This window comes from Saccopteryx leptura, chromosome 1 (assembly GCF_036850995.1).
Source record: "Saccopteryx leptura isolate mSacLep1 chromosome 1, mSacLep1_pri_phased_curated, whole genome shotgun sequence".
Classification (NCBI taxonomy): domain Eukaryota; kingdom Metazoa; phylum Chordata; class Mammalia; order Chiroptera; family Emballonuridae; genus Saccopteryx; species Saccopteryx leptura.
Window position 1 is genome coordinate 380551901 of NC_089503.1, and position 18224 is coordinate 380570124.

The 18224-nt window shown below is 51.4% G+C and overlaps 1 protein-coding gene across 2 annotated transcripts in view; it reads left to right on the forward strand.

Annotated features, from left to right (window-relative positions):
• KIF6 (kinesin family member 6) overlaps positions 1-18224 on the forward strand; it is a 407764-nt gene that overhangs the window by 204257 nt on the left and 185283 nt on the right. For both annotated transcript variants that reach the window (XM_066361424.1, XM_066361425.1), the window contains exon 13: positions 2124-2339. In XM_066361424.1, coding sequence (XP_066217521.1) covers positions 2124-2339 — 216 coding nt within the window. The remainder of the gene's footprint in view (positions 1-2123; positions 2340-18224) is intronic.

Consider the following 18224-nt stretch of genomic DNA (forward strand, 5'->3'; position numbering starts at 1 on the left):
GGTACAGTAGCCGCTCAGTTGATCTCGACCTTTTAAAATACATAAGCAATCCGGCACTTTCAGTCTCTCACTTTTCTCTGTGTGCGCGCGTGCCTGTGTGCCTATGTGTGTGACCTGTCTTTCCCCAGGAGGACACCTTCTTCATGAGAGGCTGCCCCTTCGTTGTGCCAGTGCAGTCCCCAGAGTACCCCCAGGCATGCAGTGCCAGCCCCCGTGAGCATCGCGGGACGGGAGAAGGGAAACCTGGTCACACTGCAGCGTGTGAGCTGATACGGACCAAGAGTGCACGGAGCTGTTGGGGACCAGGAGTGGACCGAGAGTGCACGGAGCTGTTGGGGACAGGGGTGGACCGAGAGTGCACGGAGCTGTTGGGGACAGGGGTGGACCGAGAGTGCACGGAGCTGTTGGGGACAGGGGTGGACCGAGAGTGCACGGAGCTGTTGGGGACAGGGGTGGACCGAGAGTGCACGGAGCTGTTGGGGACAGGGGTGGACCGAGAGTGCACGGAGCTGTTGGGGACCAGGGGTGGACCGAGAGTGCACGGAGCTGTTGGGGACCAGGGGGTGGACTGAGAGTGCACGGAGCTGTTGGGGACCAGGAGTGGACCGAGAGTGCACGGAGCTGTCGGGGACCAGGGGCGGACCGAGAGTGCACGGAGCTGTTGGGGACCAGGGGCGGACCGAGAGTGCACGGAGCTGTTGGGGACCAGGGGTGGACCGAGAGTGCACGGAGCTGTTGGGGACCAGGGGTGGACCGAGAGTGCACAGAGCTGTTGGGGACAGGGGCGGACCGAGAGTGCACGGAGCTGTTGGGGACCAGGGGTGGACCGAGAGTGCACAGAGCTGTTGGGGACAGGGGTGGACCGAGAGTGCACGGAGCTGTTGGGGACCAGGGGTGGACCGAGAGTGCACAGAGCTGTTGGGGACAGGGGTGGACCGAGAGTGCACGGAGCTGTTGGGGACCAGGGGTGGACTGAGAGTGCACGGAGCTGTTGGGGACCAGGGGTGGACTGAGAGTGCATGGAGCTGTTGGGGACCAGGGGTGGACCGAGAGGAGTGGGAGGTCTGGGCAGACCCTGCTCTTCTCTGTCGGGCCGATGCCTAGACGCCGCAGAAGGGGTGAACCGCTTCGGCGGCTACACGTTGGTTTGGGTGGGCAAATAGAGGCCACGTTGGATTGTAAGAGGAAAACTGATTATCCCTCTGGAAATCGAAAAGTTGGGGTCATAACATAACAGGCGGAAGATGGAGGTCGAACGATTTCCATGTTACTTGGCAAGCATGAGTGTGCCCCGTGCTTCCTCGCCTCTGTGGTGTCGCCTTCCCTCCTGCATGACCTCGGGCTTGCACGCCCTTCTGCACCCACTCTGCTCCGGGGAGGGCGCAGGCCGCGGCTCCACCTTCCTGCACCTGCAGTTAGAGTGCTGACACTCCCGGAGGGACTGTAGTGCCTCCTTGTGGCCTCGGCAGAAGTCCCTAAAAGTCTTATGCATCCTGAACCCAGTACAGTGATTCTATCACTTATCATCAGAATCCACAGTATGTCTAAATGGCCTGCAGACCGTGCATTTAAAATAATAATCTATACTAATAGCTTACCTCATTCCAGTTCAATTTCAGATGCCAAATTAGAGATGTTAAACAAAGTGACTCTGAAGTCCCATTGGAAGGTACTGTGACTGGGCAGGGGGGTCTCTGGCCACCATGGTTGATCCAGTGGGTCCGCTGGTGGGGCAGGTCCTGGCCTCCTCTCTCCCTGGGTACATTCTCACTCACTTACTGATGAATACATAGCTCCATTGCCTACTGCTACTCAGTGTTCATTTTATTTTAATAAACTGTCCATAAAAATTTTAAGGCTTACCTGGTTTAAACTCGGAGCATTTTAAAGACCTATGGGCTTGCCGTCTTTTCCTATAAGGGCACCATATTGAAAGGCCAATAGCCTCCTAAACTGTCCACAGACTCCATCTGTGACTCCCGGAAATTAAACACTACCTTCTGTCAGTCTTTACCATGTGCGGCATAGTCAACCTGATGGGGAATATTAATCTCACTTGTAACACGCACGTCTTGATCATCATAACCTAACATGCATCAGGAAATCCTTAGCTCGAGTCTCAGATATCCTGGTCAATATGTTGAAGAAGGAAAAGAAGAAAGCTCAGGACGCCCTCCGCCTGTCTAGCCTGGAGAGCAAGGACGTCAGACCCCCCCAGAAGTCCCCCTCCACAGCCGGGGACCCAGACGGCCCGAGGCCGCTGCTGCCCTCGGCTCCCACGCGGGTCCCGGACGCCCCCGATTTGGGACACAGACCCAGTTCGCTCCACAGAAGAACAGGTCAGTGATATTTATTTATAACTACAGATCATGCAATCCTAAATAGAAAACAGAGACTATCAGAAATTATACACCGATATAAAAAGTAAAAAAAAAAAGAAGTAAACAATTATAATTTTACCGTTACCTTCGTCATTGAAATTCTTATCGTTTTTATTATTACTATTTCTTGAGACTTTGTAGTGATAGCAGTTGTAGATAGATGTGTATCCATCCTCAAAAAATAAAAAAATCCAGAATGCCTCATTCTCCGTAATGGAACTCAGTGTAGCACCCTTTTAGTTTTTAGTGTGCAAGGACGAGGCTCTCTCAATTTATCTGTAGAACATTTTATTACAATTATTAAGTAAATGAAATACCGGTTTCCGAAACGGATGGCGGAACTGAAGAAACAGCGTCTGAGTTGTCACAGAGTTTCGGGGGCAGAATGGATGGGCCCCGGGCAACGGAGGAAAGGTTACCCTCGAGGGAGGGGGCAGCACCTGTCCTCTGACGTGGGAGGCAGAGAGTGAGGACAGGTGTTGCACCGCTGGTTGGACAACGCAGCGCTTCCCTTTAAATCCGAATGAGCTCTCTGCAGCAAAGTCACTCAGACCTGTGACCACAGGCTGCCGCGGAGGGCAGCGCACCAACAAAACTTCGTCAGATGGTTTCACGGGGCTGCGCCGCCGACTCAGAGGCTCCGGCCCCGTGGGCAGCTTTGCTGAGTGTGTCAGTATCACATGTGTCAGTACCACAGCTGCGGAAGCACGCGGCAGCCCAGGTTGCTCTGTGCGCTTCTCTTCTTCTATTAGACCAGCAGAGCACGCTGAACGGTGACCCATGCCTTTCTCCTAAAAGCATGAACGAGTCGGAGGTATGGCATGCGCTGGAAAAAAAGGGTGAAACGCTTCCCTTCTGGGCAACATAGGTGAAATTTTCGGCGTAAACGTTCGTTGGGATGGGCGATCTGTCATGCATGGTTTCCTAACGGGTTTAGCTTGGGAATATTAGAGTATGGTACTTATTAAGAAAGACGTTTTTAGTTAATAAAGATGAGACTTAGGAGCCTGGGCATATAGTGTATGATATTATATGCCTTTATCTCTCTTTTTTTTTAATTAAATTTATCGGGGTAACGTTGGTTCGTGACATCGTATCATGTTCAGGTGTGCACGATTGTAATTCGATGTCTGTGCACCCTACTGCGTGCACCCCACCTGGCGTCTGCTCCCCTTCACCTACCGTATACCTGGCCTCCTTTATCTTCTCATTCTAGATCTTCTTGCTTTGAATCTTTTTTAGTAACAGCGTGGGATAAATTCAAAATCAGAGGAAACCAAAGACACGGTCCTTGCCGTTTGTCAGGGGGGGTTGTAGACAGGGAGAAGCTCGTATTCCTCTCTGTGCTCCATACGGCGTTCGATGCTCCGTGTGGTGACAGCTGCTTGGAAAAGGAGGAGGCCCACTGGATTAATGAATGTGTTAGTTCATTCGTCAATTCATTCATTACTTTGTTTACTCAGCATCTATTTATTGAGCACACCCTTTGGTCTAGGTCCCGTGCTCATTACTATTATTATGGCTAACATTTCCATAGCCCTTAAATGTATCAGGCGGTATTCAAAGGTCTCTGCTTGGATTAATTTATCTAATCCTTACCCCACGAGTTCTGGTTTTACCCCATATTACAGACGAGGACGTACATGGACAAACACAGTCTCTGACCTCAGAGCCCTCACAGACTGGTGGAAGAGAACCTGGAACACCTCACTGCAAAGCGCACCTCTGTGTTGTTGAGGGAACATACCAGGGAGCCTTACTTCGCATTAAGACCAGAAAGATCCAGAAAGGGGCAAGGGGGTGGGAGTGCGGCTGGAGGGAACATTGCAAACAGAACAATCGCCAGCCAGCGTAGCTCTCAGGCAGAGGCGGACTTAACCTTAACGGTGGCGCGCAGGGCGCGCGCCCTGGGCCCCGAGTTCTGAAGGGCCCCGCAAAACCCCAACTTGACACTTTTTTCTAACGACACCAAGTTTGGTTTCATATGTGCAATTTTAACAGTAATAGTACTAATATTTTTTATTTATTTGAAAATATGGTTAACATGTATTTTTATTTTCCCTGTCTCTCTCTTTTTTTTTTTTTTAAGGGGCCCAATATTTTCTTCTGCACCTGGGACCTCAACTGACCTTAATCTGCCTCTGCTCTCAGGGCCTTTGTGATGGAAAGCAGCATTTTAGGAAGCTGAAGGCCAGGGTGGTTGGGATCTGGGGAGTGAGGGTCTGGGAAGAAATGACTGACAGAGGACACACCGTTTGCATATCCAGTTAGAAGGCCATTCTAGTGCAGTCGTCCTGGGCAAAGGGTGGGGACATGAGAGAGAGGTGGGAGATCAGAAGCCTTAGGAGGTAGAGTAAACAGGGCGTGGTGATTAAAGGTCAGGGGGGGATGGTGGTTGGAGTGGGTTGGCCTCCAGGTCTCTGAGTGGCTGGTCAGGCCTTTATGGAGGTAAAGAACAGTGCCTCCCCTGGCTTGCCGCAGCTGGCATTTTTGACTATAGAGAACTTACTATTGGCATCTCTGCCAAAGTGAAAAGTCACAATCAGTACGTACTCATGTTAGATCCCTTGGCTCATGACAGAACGTACTCCGTTTACTGGGTTTTTCCAAAGACGCACACCCTGTGCCCATGCAGAAATGGCCTGTGACATGGCCGCCCAGCCCCTCGCTGTGTGTGCCAGACCTTTCCTATTTCTGTTTTCTCTTGCCCACACCACCTCTCGCCTCATAATTCTTCTTCCCTGTGGCACCTCATAATCTGTCTCCTAACTTATAATTATAGTCAGCTTTCAGTATCTCTCTCCCTCCCTTGGTACTGCTATTAAGAAAGACCATAGTTCCGTTTGGAGAATGAATTAAGTTTGCCTGAACAGAAAATCGCTGAAAAAAAATCATGGAAACCGTGTGTCAGGTCCGAGCACAAATGAAGTAAAAGAGTTTTGGAGAAAAGCCTCACCCAGTTCAAAGGGTTTCTGAGTTGTTTTAACTGACATTGGATATAACTCTGAATAGGAGTCGGATCACAAATGGATTGATAATGATCTAGGCATTTGGAAGGGGGATTGATGGGGGATAGATTTTATTTTTTCGGCGAAACCACAGCCAGGATGAAAGTCGCCGTGGAGCAGGCGTCCCCAAACTACGGCCCGCAGACCGCAATGCGGCCCCCTGAGGCCATTTTTCCAGCCCCCACTGCACTTCTGTAAGGGGCACCTCTTTCATTGGTGGTCAGTGAGAGGACCACTGTATTTGGCAGCCCTCCAATGGTCTGAGGGACAGTGAACTGGGCCCCTGTGTCAAAAGTTTGGAGACCCCTGCCGTGGAGGGACCAATGCTCCGAGGTAAGGGGATACTGCATCTGGATCCCAGGGGTTTACTCGGCTCTTATTATCACATTATTTTATGCACAAGCAGCTTGTGTCCCCTAAAGCAAATGCAAAAAATTAATAAGCATGTTGTTGTGAAGGCATTTCTGCCTTACGTAGAAGCTGTCCGTTTCTGGGCACCATCCCTGCGGCTGTCTTTAAGGCAGAAAGCAAGTCAGTTTGACTACCTCCTACTCTGAGACTCTTGTGAAAGCGTCTTTCCTTTTCGATGACAGCCCCCCTCCTCCACTTCCCACCTCTCTGTGCTCACAATGACTCCTTTCCAATCTCCCTTGTTAAAGGAACACGAAACCGAATTCCTGGTTCACTAGAGAGTCCCCCAGAGTCACTGGGCACGGCAGAGGCAGGCTCACTAGAGAGTCCCCCAGAGTCACTGGGCACGGCAGAGGCAGGGTCACTAGGAGTCCCCCAGAGTCACTGGGCACGGCAGAGGCAGGCTCACTAGGAGTCCCCCAGAGTCACTGGGAAGGCAGAGGCAGGCTCACTAGGAGTCCCCCAGAGTCACTGGGCACGGCAGAGGCAGGCTCACTAGAGTCCCCAGAGTCATTGGGCACGGCAGAGGCAGGCTCACTAGAGAGTCCCCCAGAGTCACTGGGCACGGCAGAGGCAGGGTCACTAGGAGTCCCCCAGAGTCACTGGGCACGGCAGAGGCAGGCTCACTAGAGTCCCCCAGAGTCACTGGGCACGGCAGAGGCAGGCTCACTAGGAGTCCCCCAGAGTCACTGGGCACGGCAGAGGCAGGCTCACTAGAGAGTCCCCCAGAGTCACTGGGCACGGCAGAGGCAGGCTCACTAGAGAGTCCCCCAGAGTCACTGGGAAGGCAGAGACAGGCTCACTAGGAGTCCCCCAGAGTCACTGGGCACGGCAGAGGCAGGCTCACTAGAGAGTCCCCCAGAGTCACTGGGCACGGCAGAGGCAGGCTCACTAGAGAGTCCCCCAGAGTCACTGGGCACGGCAGAGGCAGGCTCACTAGAGAGTCCCCCAGAGTCACTGGGCACGGCAGAGACAGGCTCACTAGGAGTCCCCCAGAGTCACTGGGCACGGCAGAGGCAGGCTCACTAGGAGTCCCCCAGAGTCACTGGGCACGGCAGAGGCAGGCTCACTAGGAGTCCCCCAGAGTCACTGGGCACGGCAGAGGCAGGCTCACTAGAGAGTCCCCCAGAGTCACTGGGCACGGCAGAGGCAGGCTCACTAGAGAGTCCCCCAGAGTCACTGGGCACGGCAGAGGCAGGCTCACTAGAGTCCCCCAGAGTCACTGGGCACGGCAGAGGCAGGCTCACTAGGAGTCCCCCAGAGTCATTGGGCACGGCAGAGGCAGGCTCACTAGAGAGTCCCCCAGAGTCACTGGGCACGGCAGAGGCAGGGTCACTAGGAGTCCCCCAGAGTCACTGGGCACGGCAGAGGCAGGCTCACTAGAGTCCCCCAGAGTCACTGGGCACGGCAGAGGCAGGCTCACTAGAGTCCCCCAGAGTCACTGGGCACGGCAGAGGCAGGCTCACTAGGAGTCCCCCAGAGTCACTGGGCACGGCAGAGGCAGGCTCACTAGAGAGTCCCCCAGAGTCACTGGGCACGGCAGAGGCAGGCTCACTAGAGAGTCCCCCAGAGTCACTGGGAAGGCAGAGACAGGCTCACTAGGAGTCCCCCAGAGTCACTGGGCACGGCAGAGGCAGGCTCACTAGAGAGTCCCCCAGAGTCACTGGGCACGGCAGAGGCAGGCTCACTAGAGAGTCCCCCAGAGTCACTGGGCACGGCAGAGGCAGGCTCACTAGAGAGTCCCCCAGAGTCACTGGGCACGGCAGAGGCAGGCTCACTAGAGAGTCCCCCACAGTCACTGGGCACGGCAGAGGCAGGCTCACTAGGAGTCCCCCAGAGTCACTGGGAAGGCAGAGGCAGGCTCTAGTTCACTAGAGAGTCCCCCAGAGTCACTGGGCACGGCAGAGGCAGGCTCACTAGGAGTCCCCCAGAGTCACTGGGCACGGCAGAGGCAGGCTCACTAGGAGTCCCCCAGAGTCACTGGGCACGGCAGAGGCAGGCTCACTAGAGAGTCCCCCAGAGTCACTGGGCACGGCAGAGGCAGGCTCTAGTTCACTAGAGAGTCCCCCAGAGTCACTGGGCACGGCAAAGGCAGGCTCACTAGGAGTCCCCCAGAGTCACTGGGCACGGCAGAGGCAGGCTCACTAGAGAGTCCCCCAGAGTCACTGGGCACGGCAGAGGCAGGCTCACTAGAGAGTCCCCCACAGTCACTGGGCACGGCAGAGGCAGGCTCACTAGGAGTCCCCCAGAGTCACTGGGAAGGCAGAGGCAGGCTCACTAGAGAGTCCCCCACAGTCACTGGGAAGGCAGAGGCAGGCTCACTAGGAGTCCCCCAGAGTCACTGGGCACGGCAGAGGCAGGCTCACTAGAGAGTCCCCCAGAGTCACTGGGAAGGCAGAGGCAGGCTCACTAGGAGTCCCCCAGAGTCACTGGGCACGGCAGAGGCAGGCTCACTAGAGAGTCCCCCAGAGTCACTGGGCACGGCAGAGGCAGGCTCACTAGAGAGTCCCCCAGAGTCACTGGGAAGGCAGAGGCAGGCTCACTAGGAGTCCCCCAGAGTCACTGGGCACGGCAGAGGCAGGCTCACTAGAGAGTCCCCCAGAGTCACTGGGAAGGCAGAGGCAGGCTCACTAGGAGTCCCCCAGAGTCACTGGGCACGGCAGAGGCAGGCTCACTAGAGAGTCCCCCAGAGTCACTGGGCACGGCAGAGGCAGGCTCACTAGAGAGTCCCCCAGAGTCACTGGGCACGGCAGAGGCAGGCTCACTAGAGAGTCCCCCAGAGTCACAGGGCACGGCAGAGGCAGGCTCACTAGGAGTCCCCCAGAGTCACTGGGCACGGCAGAGGCAGGCTCACTAGGAGTCCCCCAGAGTCACTGGGCACGGCAGAGGCAGGCTCACTAGAGAGTCCCCCAGAGTCACTGGGAAGGCAGAGGCAGGCTCACTAGGAGTCCCCCAGAGTCACTGGGCACGGCAGAGGCAGGCTCACTAGAGAGTCCCCCAGAGTCACTGGGCACGGCAGAGGCAGGCTCACTAGAGAGTCCCCCAGAGTCACTGGGAAGGCAGAGGCAGGCTCACTAGGAGTCCCCCAGAGTCACTGGGCACGGCAGAGGCAGGCTCACTAGAGAGTCCCCCAGAGTCACTGGGAAGGCAGAGGCAGGCTCACTAGGAGTCCCCCAGAGTCACTGGGCACGGCAGAGGCAGGCTCACTAGAGAGTCCCCCAGAGTCACTGGGCACGGCAGAGGCAGGCTCACTAGAGAGTCCCCCAGAGTCACTGGGCACGGCAGAGGCAGGCTCACTAGAGAGTCCCCCAGAGTCACTGGGCACGGCAGAGGCAGGCTCACTAGAGAGTCCCCCAGAGTCACTGGGAAGGCAGAGGCAGGCTCACTAGAGAGTCCCCCACAGTCACTGGGAAGGCAGAGGCAGGCTCACTAGAGTCCCCCAGAGTCACTGGGCACGGCAGAGGCAGGCTCACTAGAGAGTCCCCCAGAGTCACTGGGAAGGCAGAGGCAGGCTCACTAGAGAGTCCCCCAGAGTCACTGGGCACGGCAGAGGCAGGCTCACTAGGAGTCCCCCAGAGTCACTGGGCACGGCAGAGGCAGGCTCACTAGGAGTCCCCCAGAGTCACTGGGCACGGCAGAGGCAGGCTCACTAGAGAGTCCCCCAGAGTCACTGGGCACGGCAGAGGCAGGCTCTAGTTCACTAGAGAGTCCCCCAGAGTCACTGGGCACGGCAGAGGCAGGGTCACTAGAGAGTCCCCCAGAGTCACTGGGCACGGCAGAGGCAGGCTCACTAGAGTCCCCCAGAGTCACTGGGCACGGCAGAGGCAGGCTCACTAGGAGTCCCCCAGAGTCACTGGGCACGGCAGAGGCAGGCTCACTAGGAGTCCCCCAGAGTCACTGGGCACGGCAGAGGCAGGCTCACTAGAGAGTCCCACAGTCACTGGGCACGGCAGAGGCAGGCTCTAGTTCACTAGAGAGTCCCCCAGAGTCACTGGGCACGGCAGAGGCAGGCGCTGGGGTTGTGTGTGTCGCTGTGGAGGTCAAGTGTCTCTTGTGGTTTTATTGAAATAATAGGAGGGATTGTTCAGCTTCACAGTTTGCAGAGAGTCATATTGTTCTCCTTAAAATAGCAGAAGTTTTTTGGTTTGGGGGGAGTCTTTGTTTGTTTGTTTTGGAATCTTTTAAAGGTTTTTTTTGTCGTTGTTTTGTTTGTTTTAATTTTTATTTTTCTGTGTCGGTTTTCTGAAAGTTCCAAATAGTCACCTGGAGCCAGACAGTATTCCAAAGCTCCCTGAGGACTCAGCTCGCCCTTGGACCATTTGAGAAGCAAACGGAACCCACTCATCACAGGTGATGCCACTGGCACTTTAAAAGGTGAATTAAAAGCCAAAGCCACAGCTCCAGGCTCTTTTCTCTGACTCCCAAGAACTTACTAAGTCTCCACCACGTCCATGGAAGTCCAAGGGCACCTGCTGTGGGGGTCCCAAGGTGGGCAGAGCCACGTCTCGGATTTGGGGTGCTCACATTTACGTAAAGGAGCCCGCCTTGGTACCCAGAGAGCAGGAAATAAAATAACAGGTGCTATAAGCAGGAACCAGAAGAAATGCTGTGAGAATTCAACGGAGAAGAGAAGAATTTTACTAAGTAGAACAGGAAAAGCATTACAGAGCCAGTGACACGGAAGCTAGATCTCAAAGGACTGGCAGAACTGGATCAGAGGTGGAGGGGAGAGCATTCCAAACAGCCCAGGTTTAAAGGGCATTATGAACAGCCTGCCCAGGCGGTGGCACAGTGGATAGAGCGTCGGACTGGGACACGGAGGACCCAGACTTGAGACCCCGAGGTCACCAGCTTGGGGGTGGGCTCATCTGGCTTGAGAGTGGGATCATAGACGTGACCCCAGGGTTGCTGGCTTGAAGCCCAGGGTCGCTGGCTTGAGCAAGGGGTCACTCGCTCTGCTGTAGCCCCCCCAGTCAAGGCACATATGAGAAAGCAATCAATGAGCAACTAAGGAGCCACAACGAAGAATTGATGCTTCTCATCTCTCTCCCTTCCTTTCTATCTCTATCTATCCCTCTCTCTGTCTCTTTCTCTGTCTCTGTCACACAAAATAAAGGGAAAAAAAATTATGAAAAAAGGCTTGGGAACAAAAGCTAGAGTTGGCAGGGACATTGTTTAGCTGAGGCCTTGGAAAGATACAGGAAGTCAGAAGAAATAAGGCTACAGTACAACAATTAGCGGGAGATTGTTAGGATGACTGCTGGGAATGGGGCTTGAGGGGTAGACAGGGAATTTTCCCGTTTAACTTTCTATGCTTTCCTGCTGTTTTAATCTCTTACCTTTCTTTATTGAATAAGTAGGGACACGTTATGAAAACCACTGAATGCCAGGCCAGGGAATTGTCTTCGTTTGGATGCGTAGTGACGGCTGTGCTCAGGGCGGTATTTCCAGAAGAAATCTGTAGGGTAGTTTGGAGACGAGTAAATGGTCCCTGGAGACTTGGGCACACGCCTTAGGAAATATCCTAAGAGTCTGAGTTGCGAATGGTGGACACAGAAGAGGCGAGAAGTGTGAAGAGCTGTATGGAGGAGCCCGGGGCCGTCTGCATGGCATTAAAGGCAGCTCTGTCCCTCCTCCTCCTTCCTGGCCCAGTCCTCCTGGCACTGGGTCGCAGCCAGAGGCACAGGCAGGGGACCCGGGAGCTGGCACTTCTCCGGGGTGCTGCTTCCGGCCTGAGCCAGCTCCCCGAGTTTGCTTTAGTCTTGCTCAGATCATTGCTCTCCAGACCAAAGCTACTATTATCAAGGCTTAAAATCCCCAACCCTCCACGAAGTTGAAAATAAAAGCTCAAAGGGCATTCGATGGAGGCAAACCATACTTGCCCGTGAAACGACTGGAGGAGAAGGATTGAGGTTAGATTTTCTAAGCTCCTTTCCAGCTTGCGTTGTGTCAGGCCTCAGGCTCAAATGCCCACCTCTTGCATTTCAGGTCTCTCCTGACCCATCTTACCTTACCTTTGGGCACTGATCACACTCTCAGCTTTGCACTCTCCCATAAATGCAGTTAAAGGGACAGTCAGTAAAGAGATCGTGGCCCTCTCTCTAGCTCTGTGGCCACGCCAGTCTCACCCCGGAAGAGCCCGGTACTCACCCGTTAGCCAGGGTGTGCGCCTAGGTTACCCCTTCCCATCCCTCCTGTTCGAAGTGTCTAAAGGTGAAAAGAAATGAGTAAATAACGAGAGAGAGAATGTGAGAACAGCCTCTGCTTTTAAGTCCAAAATCAAAGCTCACGTCCATTTCGGAATGTTTATTTCATCTGATAATGTTTGTGATTCCAGTCAGGCAGTGATTTGCAACCTGTGTCATCTCGTGGCACACGTAAACTAAATACTAAAATTCTGCAGCACACCAAAAAATATTTTTGCCAATCTGACAAAAAAAAAAAAAAAAAGGTACACAGTAATTTTGATTCATTCACATGGGATGGCTATTGTTGTGTTGGCTGTTGTCGTTTTTTTTTTTTAATTTAACTGTAAGGCAAAAGAGGTCAGTGCCCCTGACTAGTAAGGTATTGCGTGTGTTAGAAATTCTAGCAACACACTGGTTGAAAATCACGTCGGTGAGGTCTTTAACAATTAATAAGTGAACAAACAGAAGTCAATGTGTTTTCTGAAGGAAAGTGGCCCAGCCGTGGATGGGGCTCAACTTCTGACACTCAGATTCAGCAGACACCCACGAGCACCCACACACCTTACCTATCTCGCTCTCTATCTGTTGTGGAAGTCACGGTCTATGAGCAGCTTGGGAATGTTGAACGCAGCGGGGGAGAGAAATAGATAAAACTGTCTTTCAGTACAATGAATGCTCAAGGAAAGGGCCTGGAGAGTGGAAGGTTCCTGCCAGACCACAGTACAGTCAGCCATCAGCGCCCTACTCTGGGGGAAGACATTACGGTCAGAAAGGGGAACACAGACTCCAGATGTGGGGAGAATTATGAGAATTAGAGGTATCAAAGAGGCAGGAAGTGGTCTGATAAAATGGATTCTTATGCCCTATGGACATTAAAATCGTGTATTAAAACTGCTAGGTTAGCCCTGGCCTGATAGCTCAGTTGGGTAGAGAATGATCCCGATGTGCAGAGGTTGCTGGTTCTGGCCCTGGTGAGGGCACACACAGGAACAGTTCGATGTTTCTGTCTCTGTCTCTCTGAAATCAATAAATAAAAATATTTTTTTTAAAACTGCTGGGTTATACATATAAAGAGAAGCCATGAAGGCTCTGGCCAGTGGTTAAGCAGTAAAGCGTCGGCCCAGCGTGTGAAAGTCCCAGGTTCGATTCCCGGCCAGGGCACACAGGAGAAGCACCCATCTGCTTCTCCACCCCTCCCCCTCTCCTTCCTCTCTGTCTCTCTCTTCCCCTCCCGCAGCCAAGGCTCCACTGGAGCAAAGTTGGCCTGGGCACTGAGGATGGCTACATGGCCTTCACCTCAGGTGCTAGAATGGCCCCAGTAGCAGCGGAGCAACGCCCCAGCTGGGCAGAGCATCGCCCCCTGGTGGGCATGCTGGGTGGATCCCGGTCGGGCACATGTGGGAGTCTGTCTCTCTGCTTACCCGCTTCTAACTTCGGAAAAGTACAAAAAAAAAAAGAAGGGAAACCATGAACCTGGAACCCAAGTGCTCAATGAAATGACTAAGAAGAAAGATCTGCACAAGGGGGTGGGGGGAAGGGAATTATATTGAATGGGACACTTGAATTCATGTTAACACAATAAATTAAAATTAATAAAAATATTTTTAATTAAAAAAAAAGAAGAAAGATCTGCAGATGACAGTGAGGAGAAAATGGAAGAGGAGGACCAAGCCATATAGAACCCATTTCTGTTTTTAAGAATCCACATATGAGAGAGATCACATGTTATTTGTCTTTTCTTGTTGGACTCATTTCACTTAACATAATACCCTCGACTCGAGCTCATCCATGTTGTTACAAATGGCAAGAAGAGTTCATTCTCTTTTAAGACAGAATGATAATCCGTTGTGTCTGTGTGTTTGTGTTTGCATCATCTTTTCTTTATCCATTCATCTATCAAGGAGAACGTCCGTTGTTTACATATGTTGGTTATGGTAAATAATGTTGCAGTGAACAATGAAATGCATGTATCTTTATGGGTTAGCGTTTTTGTTTTCTTTGGATAAATACCTAAAAGTGGAACTGCTGATCATATGGTAGTGCTATTTTCAATTTTTTGAGGAACCTGCATCCTGTTTTCCATGTGGCTGCACCGTTTACATGTCCACCAACAGTGCATAAGGCTGCCCTCTTCTCCAAAGCCTCACCAACACTTGTTATTTTTTGTTTGTTTTTTAATAATAGCCATTCAGACCGATGTGAGGTGATACTCATTGCGGTTTTGATCTGCATTTCCCCTGGTGATTAATCATGTTCAGAATTTTTTCATGTACCTGTTGGCCATCTGTATGTGTCTTTGTTGGAAACTGTCTGTTCAGGTCTTCTGCTGATTTTTAAATTGGATTGTTTGGGTCTTTTTGTTATTGAGTTGTATGAGTGCTTTATGTATTTTGGATATTAGCTCCTCAGATATATGATGTGAAAACATCTTCCCTCATTGAATAGGTTCCCTTTTTATTTGATCATTTCCTTTGCTGTGCAGAGGCCTTTTAGTTTGGCATAGTTACACTTGTTTATTTTTGCTTTCTTAAAAAAAATTATTGATTGATTTTAGAGAGAGAATCATTGATCTGTTCCTGTATGTGCCCTGCCCAGGGATCAAACCTGCAACCTTTGTGCATCTGGACAATGCTCCAACCACCTGGTTAAACGGCCAGGGCTATTTTTTCTTTCGTTGCTTTTGCTTTTGGTGTTAGATTCAATAAGTCATTGCCAAGACCTACGTCTTGGAGCTTACAGCTTATGCTTTCTTCTGGGGGTTTTATGATTTCAGATCTTATGTTCATGGCTTTAATCCATTTTGAGTTCATTTTTGTGTATGGTATCAAACAGTAGTTCAGTTCTATTCATTTTCATGTGGCTTCCAGTTTTTCCAACACCATTTATTGAAAGACTATCCTTCCCCTATTGTATATTCTTGGCTCCTTTATTGTAAATTAATTGGCCATATATATATGAATTCATTTCTGGGCTTTCAATTCTGTTTCAATTATCTATGTATCTATTTTTAATGCCAACGCCATACTGTTTGTAATATAGTTTGAAGTCAGGGAGTGGATGCCTCCAGATATTTTTTCTCAAGATTGCTATGGCTATTTGTTTTTCTGCTTTTGTTCTTGTTTTTTCTTTCTGGTTCCATGAGAATTTTACTATTCCTTTGAAGAATGCCATTGGAATTTTGATAAGAGTTACATTGAACCAGTAGATTGCTTTGGGTGGTATGGGCACTATAACAATATTGATTCTTCTAATTCATGGTATAGCTTTCCATTTATTTGTATCTTCTTCAATTTCTTTCATTAATGTCTTAATGGAAATATATAGATCTTTCCACCTCATTGTTTAAATTAATTCCTGGGTATTTTGTTCTTGACGTCCTTGATTCTTGAAGGGGTATCTGGATGGCACATGACAGTAGCCACCACGAGTCGTATGTTTCCCACAACTTCCAGAATACCAATGTAATCCTAATTAACTAAGCTGCCTAGCTTTATAGCGCATAATGTAACTCCATGGTAATATGACTCATAAAGCTGCATAAATATAGGAATTGTGTGATCACTATTTTTAGCATTGTTTTCATGACAAAATATCTTCTGCATTTCTACTTGGGATGCCGAAACACAAGCTGTATCACTCTGGCGGCAGAGAGAGCAGGGAAACAGTAGGTCTCTCTCTCTCTCTCTCTCTCTCTTCTCTCTCTCTCTCACACACACACACACACATACATACATGTGCACATGCACTTACCCATGCAGTCTTGTCCAGGCTGGGGCACTCTGCCTGAGGTCGGAATTGTAGACATTCTACAACAGAGGCTCTGGGAAACGTGAAGGTCTGTCCTCAGCTGCAGGAGCAGGGCAGTGGCTACTATTAATTCATTCAATAAACACTGCAGTTAAGCCATTTAGTAGGCATTGTGCTGGGTGCTGTAAATTAGACAGTGGAGGAGATCCAGCACCTGTTAGTGGGCTTACGGTCCGGAAGGGGACCTGTGGTGCGCATGCGCAGATGGCGCCGTGAGACAAGGAAGAGGAATGCCCGAGTTTTCCTCGTTGGGTTTAGGAAAACCTGAATGAAAGAGCTGGTGCTTAAAACCTTCAGAGTCGTCACACTTATGGGTGGCAGAATGAATAGACGAGGGAAGAAAGGAACAGGGCACCGTGGCCTGGGAAACCCCTCATGCATAAACGCGGAGGTGTGGAACCGTGGTATGTTCATGAGGTTTCAAGAATCTGGTCTGGCTGGATTGGGGCTTGAACGGATATAGTGATGTTTAGCAAAAAATAAAGCTGAAGGGGGATCAGCTCGCAAGAAGCTTGAAAGCCATCTTCTTATGGTTAGAACTTTATTTTCTTGGCAGTGGGGAGTCATTACATGTAGCTTTGTAGCCGGAGAGTAACGTAGTCAGATTTCTGTTAAAGATCCCTGAGAGCGATGTGCAGACCGGAAACTGGAAGGCAGGGAGGGAGGATGTTGTATCTAGTTGCACTCAAGGTAGGGAATGATGAAGGCCTGCATCTAAGCAGCCACCGTAGGGATCGGAAAGATGAGCTATGTGTTAGAGGTGCCTCAGGAAGGAGAACTCTGCAACTGACTAGAATGGGGGTGCGATGGACAATCTGGGATGACTCCCAGGTTTCCGAGGGGACATGAGGCCATTCACCAAAACAGTGACTCCATGAAGAGGAGCAGGTTTGGAGAGAGAGGTTATTGGTTTGATTATGAATCTGTTGAGAATGAGTATGAAATGGGAGTGTCTAAGCTATAAATATGATATATAGCTTTAATGCTCAAGGCAAGAAGCTAACCAGAGATCTGGATCATGGACTTGTAGCCATGAGAGTGGACAGGGTCGCCCAAAGGGGCCGTTAGCACAGATAAAGAGGAAGAAAGGACCAATGGGAGAACACTTAGGATCCCCGGTGCTAATGGAGTAGGCTGCAGCAGAAGAATCTGCAAAGGAGGATTAAGAAAGGCGACAGAGAGAGAGAGAGAGAGAGAGAGAGAGAGAGAGAGAGAAAGTTGAGAGAGAGAGTGAGATCTCAGAAGCCAGGCTAGAGATGGAGTTGCAAGGAAATGGGTGTGGTTAACAGTGTTGAACGTTGCAGAGCGTCAAGTTCGATGAGAACTACAAGGTCTATTGAATTTGATGGTAAGTGATCACTGACCTTTGCCAAAGCAACTTCAAAGAGTGTGGAGGCAGAAAGCTCGCTGGACCAGGTTGAAGAAGAGTAGGAGGTAAGGAAGCAAGGGGGAGTGGTCACACAGATGGTTGGAGGTGAAGGACTTTTGAGTGGAGGCTTGTGAAACACAGTTTCTCTGAGGATGCTGAAATCATTTGGGATATTGGCGAGAAATGAGGTGGAAAACAGAGCTGTGAGCCAGGAGCCCATGTCTGCTTAGGGTCGCTGGGGGTTTTGTGCACTCATTGGACCAGTAGATACTGAGTAACCTTAAATTTCAACATCAGAGAGAGTGGGCAGCAGGACCAAATGGCACACATCTCAAAGGAGGGAAATTTTGGGCCTTGGCCCTAAGAAGTCGTGGTTTTGAAATGGTATTGGTGAGTCAGAGACAGGCCAACCCCGTCTCTGGCCCTTGTGTATTTGCACGGTAGGGGAACAAACGTTCTCCTTGGGAGGGCTCCAGATAAGGCAATTGTCCTTGACGGAAAGTCAGAGTTCGGTGAAGAGAAAGAGCGGAAGGGGGTGTTGCATGAAAATATCGAGCATGTGGGAGGGGAGGTCATTCGCAAGGGGCCGTGGGGTCCACAGAGCAGGGCAGGACAGGTTCTCCGGGAGGCCGGTGGTGGTGGAGGGAAGGGTGGGAGCAGACAGAGGGAAGGTGAGGAGGTCGAGTCACCTGTGAGATGACAGTTCCTGGAGTGAGTGGGAGAGGGGGCTTGTATTCTGTGGGTGGCCAAAGACGACAGAGATTAAAGTGCTGGTGAGACTGATTAACCTTGCGGCTCCAGGCCGGGTGAGTGTAGCAGAGTCCTCTCTTACTGGCGTTCAGGTGGGGTGCTCGGAGCATCGCCTCTGAAACGAACTCTCCCTGGACGGTGTTGGCATGCAGGTGCGGAGGAATCCGCTGGCCCCCGGCGTGCGGCATGCGGGTGCGGAAGAATCCTGTGGCCCCCGGCGTGCGGCATGCAGGTGCCGAAGAATCCGCGGGCCCCCGGCGTGCGGCATGCAGGTGTGGAAGAATCCGCGGGCCCCCGGCGTGCGGCATGC